The 3,774-nt window shown below is 34.9% G+C and overlaps 1 protein-coding gene across 1 annotated transcript; it reads left to right on the top strand.

Moving 5' to 3' along the window:
• The first annotated feature begins 2,562 nt into the window (after positions 1–2,562).
• Positions 2,563–3,510, top strand: LOC118582717 (olfactory receptor 8K3-like). The gene has a single exon (XM_036185794.1). The coding sequence runs from the start codon at positions 2,563–2,565 to the stop codon at positions 3,508–3,510; it is 948 nt and encodes a 315-aa protein (XP_036041687.1).
• Positions 3,511–3,774: the final 264 nt, after the last annotated feature.

Genomic DNA, 3,774 nt, shown 5'->3' with positions numbered 1-3,774 from the left:
ATAGAGTTAATAAGAGCAGTGGTGGAAAGATGTCTACCATAACTCTCCTCACATGGGAATATAAGTATCTATCATATAATTATCAAATGTCTCAAGGGCTCTGTTTGAAGCTTTCTAATGCCCAAGCAGAATTAGCAAATTACTTTCCTTTGCCTAAGGAAGAGTCCCAAGAGGTGATGAAAACTCATAAATCATTCTAATGGAGTTGAGAACACACAGGGAAAATGTAAGAAAGATTCCTCATTCAGAGATGAGTTGTCTGTATTTGTTTCTGAAAATCCTCCACAGAGTCCACCTGACAACTTGTTATAGGTTTCTGAAATCTGGAGTTTATGGTACTTCAAAAATCTGCCTTGAAATGTAAAGTAAAAACCAATTTTGGTTTAATTCTGCATACGGTACAGGGAGAGATTGGTCCACCTTTATTAATCTTTTATAACTAGTTCACAGAATCATTTGTTGAAGGGACTAGTCTTTCTCTACTGGATGGCTTTGACATAATTTGGACATGCATGTATAGACTTAGCCCATTTACTTACTGTAGTCTGTGACTTGTCTATTCTTTGGGAAACATTATGCTTGTTTTATTAATGTGTTTTAAATTAATTGTTGAATTCATAATATGTGAGTCTTCAAACTTCTTTATTTTTCCTGTTTGCTTATTTTGACTACCTTGGAGACTCCTTGTATTCTATGTAAATTGTATTATTGACTCTTGCTCCCTTTTATAACTGGCATAGAGAATTGAAAAGCTGGTTAGAATTCTAGACAAATTTCAAGTTAACAGCAGTAAAACTGTTTTCCAATAAATAAACAACACTGTTACTCATTTAATAGTTTTCTTTATTTCATCAATGTTTTCTGTTTCTCAGAATAGAAATCTTTTATTTTCTTAGTTATATTTATTACTTTATTCTTTAGATTCATATTTTAATTTAATTTTTATTCTTTCCTATTTTTCTTCTTTGAATTACCCTTCTTTGAATTAGTATTAGATAGGTACATATATGTTCATTATATATATGCAATTGATATCCAAACAATGATTTAGTGCCCTGAAAATTTGATTAACTGGTTTATTTAGGTTTTTTTTTCAGCATTTTATTAGGTTCTGTTAATGCTTAAGTATAAGATGCTCCCCACAGAGGCATATGTTTGGACATTTTGTCACCAGGTAAAGGCACTGTTTTGCCAGACTGTAAAAGCTTAAGAATGTGTCCATAGCTGGCAGACACATTCAGTGATGTAAGTTCAGGGTTACAATCCAGATATGCCTCTGGAGGGTGTGCACTGTTACCTTATTGACTGTCATATGAGCAAGAAGACTCCAGTTACTCTTGCCACAATTCAGTCTGGCTAACATCCCTACCGCAATAAGGTACACTGTATCTCCTCAACCAATTGGTTAGTGATAGTAAATCATGCCAACATTAAGTTTCTTGTCAAATCTTTGAACACAGAAACAAGAAAAATGACTAATATGGATTTGCTTAAAATTTTCTAAAGGACAACTACAAAAATCATGTTATCTGTGAATACAGCTATTTTATGCCTTTTTTCCTAACTTATAATTTTCCAATAGTTTATCTTATAATGAGCTGGACCAGAGGTCAGTGCCTGGGGTTATAGTCAGAGAGGCCTGCTCCTGGGTCCCACCACTGGGCACCAGCCATCCCAGGAAGACCTGCCCAATTTGGCCCCAGTTTCAGGCCATTTGGTGGGCCCTGTGGGAAGGCTCCCCTTTCCCGAGACTGTAGGAAGACCCTTCAGTCTCCATACCCTGCCCCCACACCCATTTAACCGAGACCCCAGCCACTTCCTGAGACCAGCATCCAGCTCCCATCTGGTAACTGTTTTAAATTATTGTGCAATCTCCCCCTGCTCCCATTTCCAAACCTTCCCTTATGACCTTCTTTGCTTTCTTTTAAAGTCATGGCCTCCATTTCTTTCAATTGATGATGAATGCATGTATGTATATACACAAATATTCCTAAATATAACCTGCTCATTTTCTTTTAAAGTTTAATCTTTCATAGTTACTTCTAGGTTTTATAATTTACTCATAAATTTTACTCATATCCATAAGGGATGCATTTAGTTTTCTCATCTTATAGTGTATTAAACTATGGAAGTTTGATAACAAGGTAATTCAGGCTACATGAATAACAAGGGTGTTTGATGGTTTTTATTCATTTAGGAACATCATGAGTAAGAGCATTTTGTTCGTTAGATGCTTAGTAGAATTTAATTAGGTGGCATTGCTCATGCTTCTCTTTCATTTATGTCAACCATACTGGAAATAACAATTAAAATCCTAATTATATTTAAGATCCAATGCTTCACTAACAATATTTCAGATAGTAACAGTTAACTCATACTTTATTTTGTAATCTTATGTATATGTATTATATATAAAAATAATATAAAATGTGTATACATGCTATATAGTATAACATATATTGAATATAAACACAAAATATTAAGGTTACTGTTGGAATCTAATATATAATCTAATTATTATCTTTGTATTTCTTACCAGCACAGGTTTCCTGAGTAGTCTAGATGGATACATACAATCTTACAGTGCTCAAGTACTTCATTCTAACTGGAATCACAGGTCTCCCTGAGTTGGAGGCACCCTTATTTGGACTCTTCCTCATTGTATACATGATCTCTGTGGTGAGTAATTTGGGCTTGATCATCCTCACCAAAATAGACTCCAAGCTTCAGACACCTATGTACTTCTTCCTCAGACAGCTGTCTTTCACTGACCTTGGATATTCAACTGCTGTGGGGCCCAAAATGTTAATAAACTTGGTTGTTGATCAACCTACAATTTCCTATAATTGGTGCTCAATCCAACTGACCTTCTTCAGTGTATTTATCACTACTGAAGTTTTTGTTCTGTCAGCCATGGCTTATGACCGCTATGTAGCCATCTGCCATCCACTACTATACACAATTATCATGTCACAAAGATTGTGCCATGTGCTGGTCGCAATACCTTACCTCTATAGTATTTTTATATCTTTATTGACAATTATCAAGATTTTCATTTCAACATTTTGTGGCCATAATATCATCAGACATTTTTACTGTGACAGTCTGCCTCTGATATCATTGCTGTGTTCAGACACACATGACATTAAGCTGATAATTTTAATCTTTGCAACTTTTAATTTGGTTTCTTCTCTTCTGGTGATCTCCATATCCTACATCCTGATCCTTGTAGCAATTCTCAGGATGAACTCTTCAGAGGGCAGGCACAAGGCCTTTTCTACCTGTGGCTCCCATCTGACAGTGATAGTTATATTCTATGGGACTCTATTTTTTATGTATGCACAGCCAAAGTCTAATCACTCATTTGAAACTGGACAAATGGCCTCTGTGTTCTATACACTGGTTATACCCATGCTGAATCCCATGATCTACAGTTTGAGGAACAAAGAAGTGAAGCAGGCCATTCATAGAAAATGTAAAATGTGTGTGAATATTCTACTTAAATTGTAAAAGGATAGGATATAGTAAAAAGAAAATACATGGTAGTTTATATGTAGCATACCTAATATCCCTTTAGCTTGGTAATACTGTCTTTTCAAATGGCCAAGATTCTATGTGATAAGTATAGATATACAGAAAAACTAACTATTGATTAATTCATATTGATCACTTTTGTATGACTTATATATTTGTAGGTTTTATAATGTAAAGTTTTGCTTGGATTTCATTTCCACAAATCATGCCATACATCCTGCTTCTTGGTCCCCTCCAATA

Source organism: Onychomys torridus, chromosome 4 (assembly GCF_903995425.1).
Source record: "Onychomys torridus chromosome 4, mOncTor1.1, whole genome shotgun sequence".
Lineage (NCBI taxonomy): Eukaryota > Metazoa > Chordata > Mammalia > Rodentia > Cricetidae > Onychomys > Onychomys torridus.
This window is presented reverse-complemented; position numbering and strand designations above follow the sequence as displayed.

Excerpts from the sequence above, each read along its gene's own strand:
- LOC118582717 (XM_036185794.1), top strand. The coding sequence starts at position 2,563 with ATGGATACATACAATCTTACAGTGCTCAAGTACTTCATTCTAACTGGA.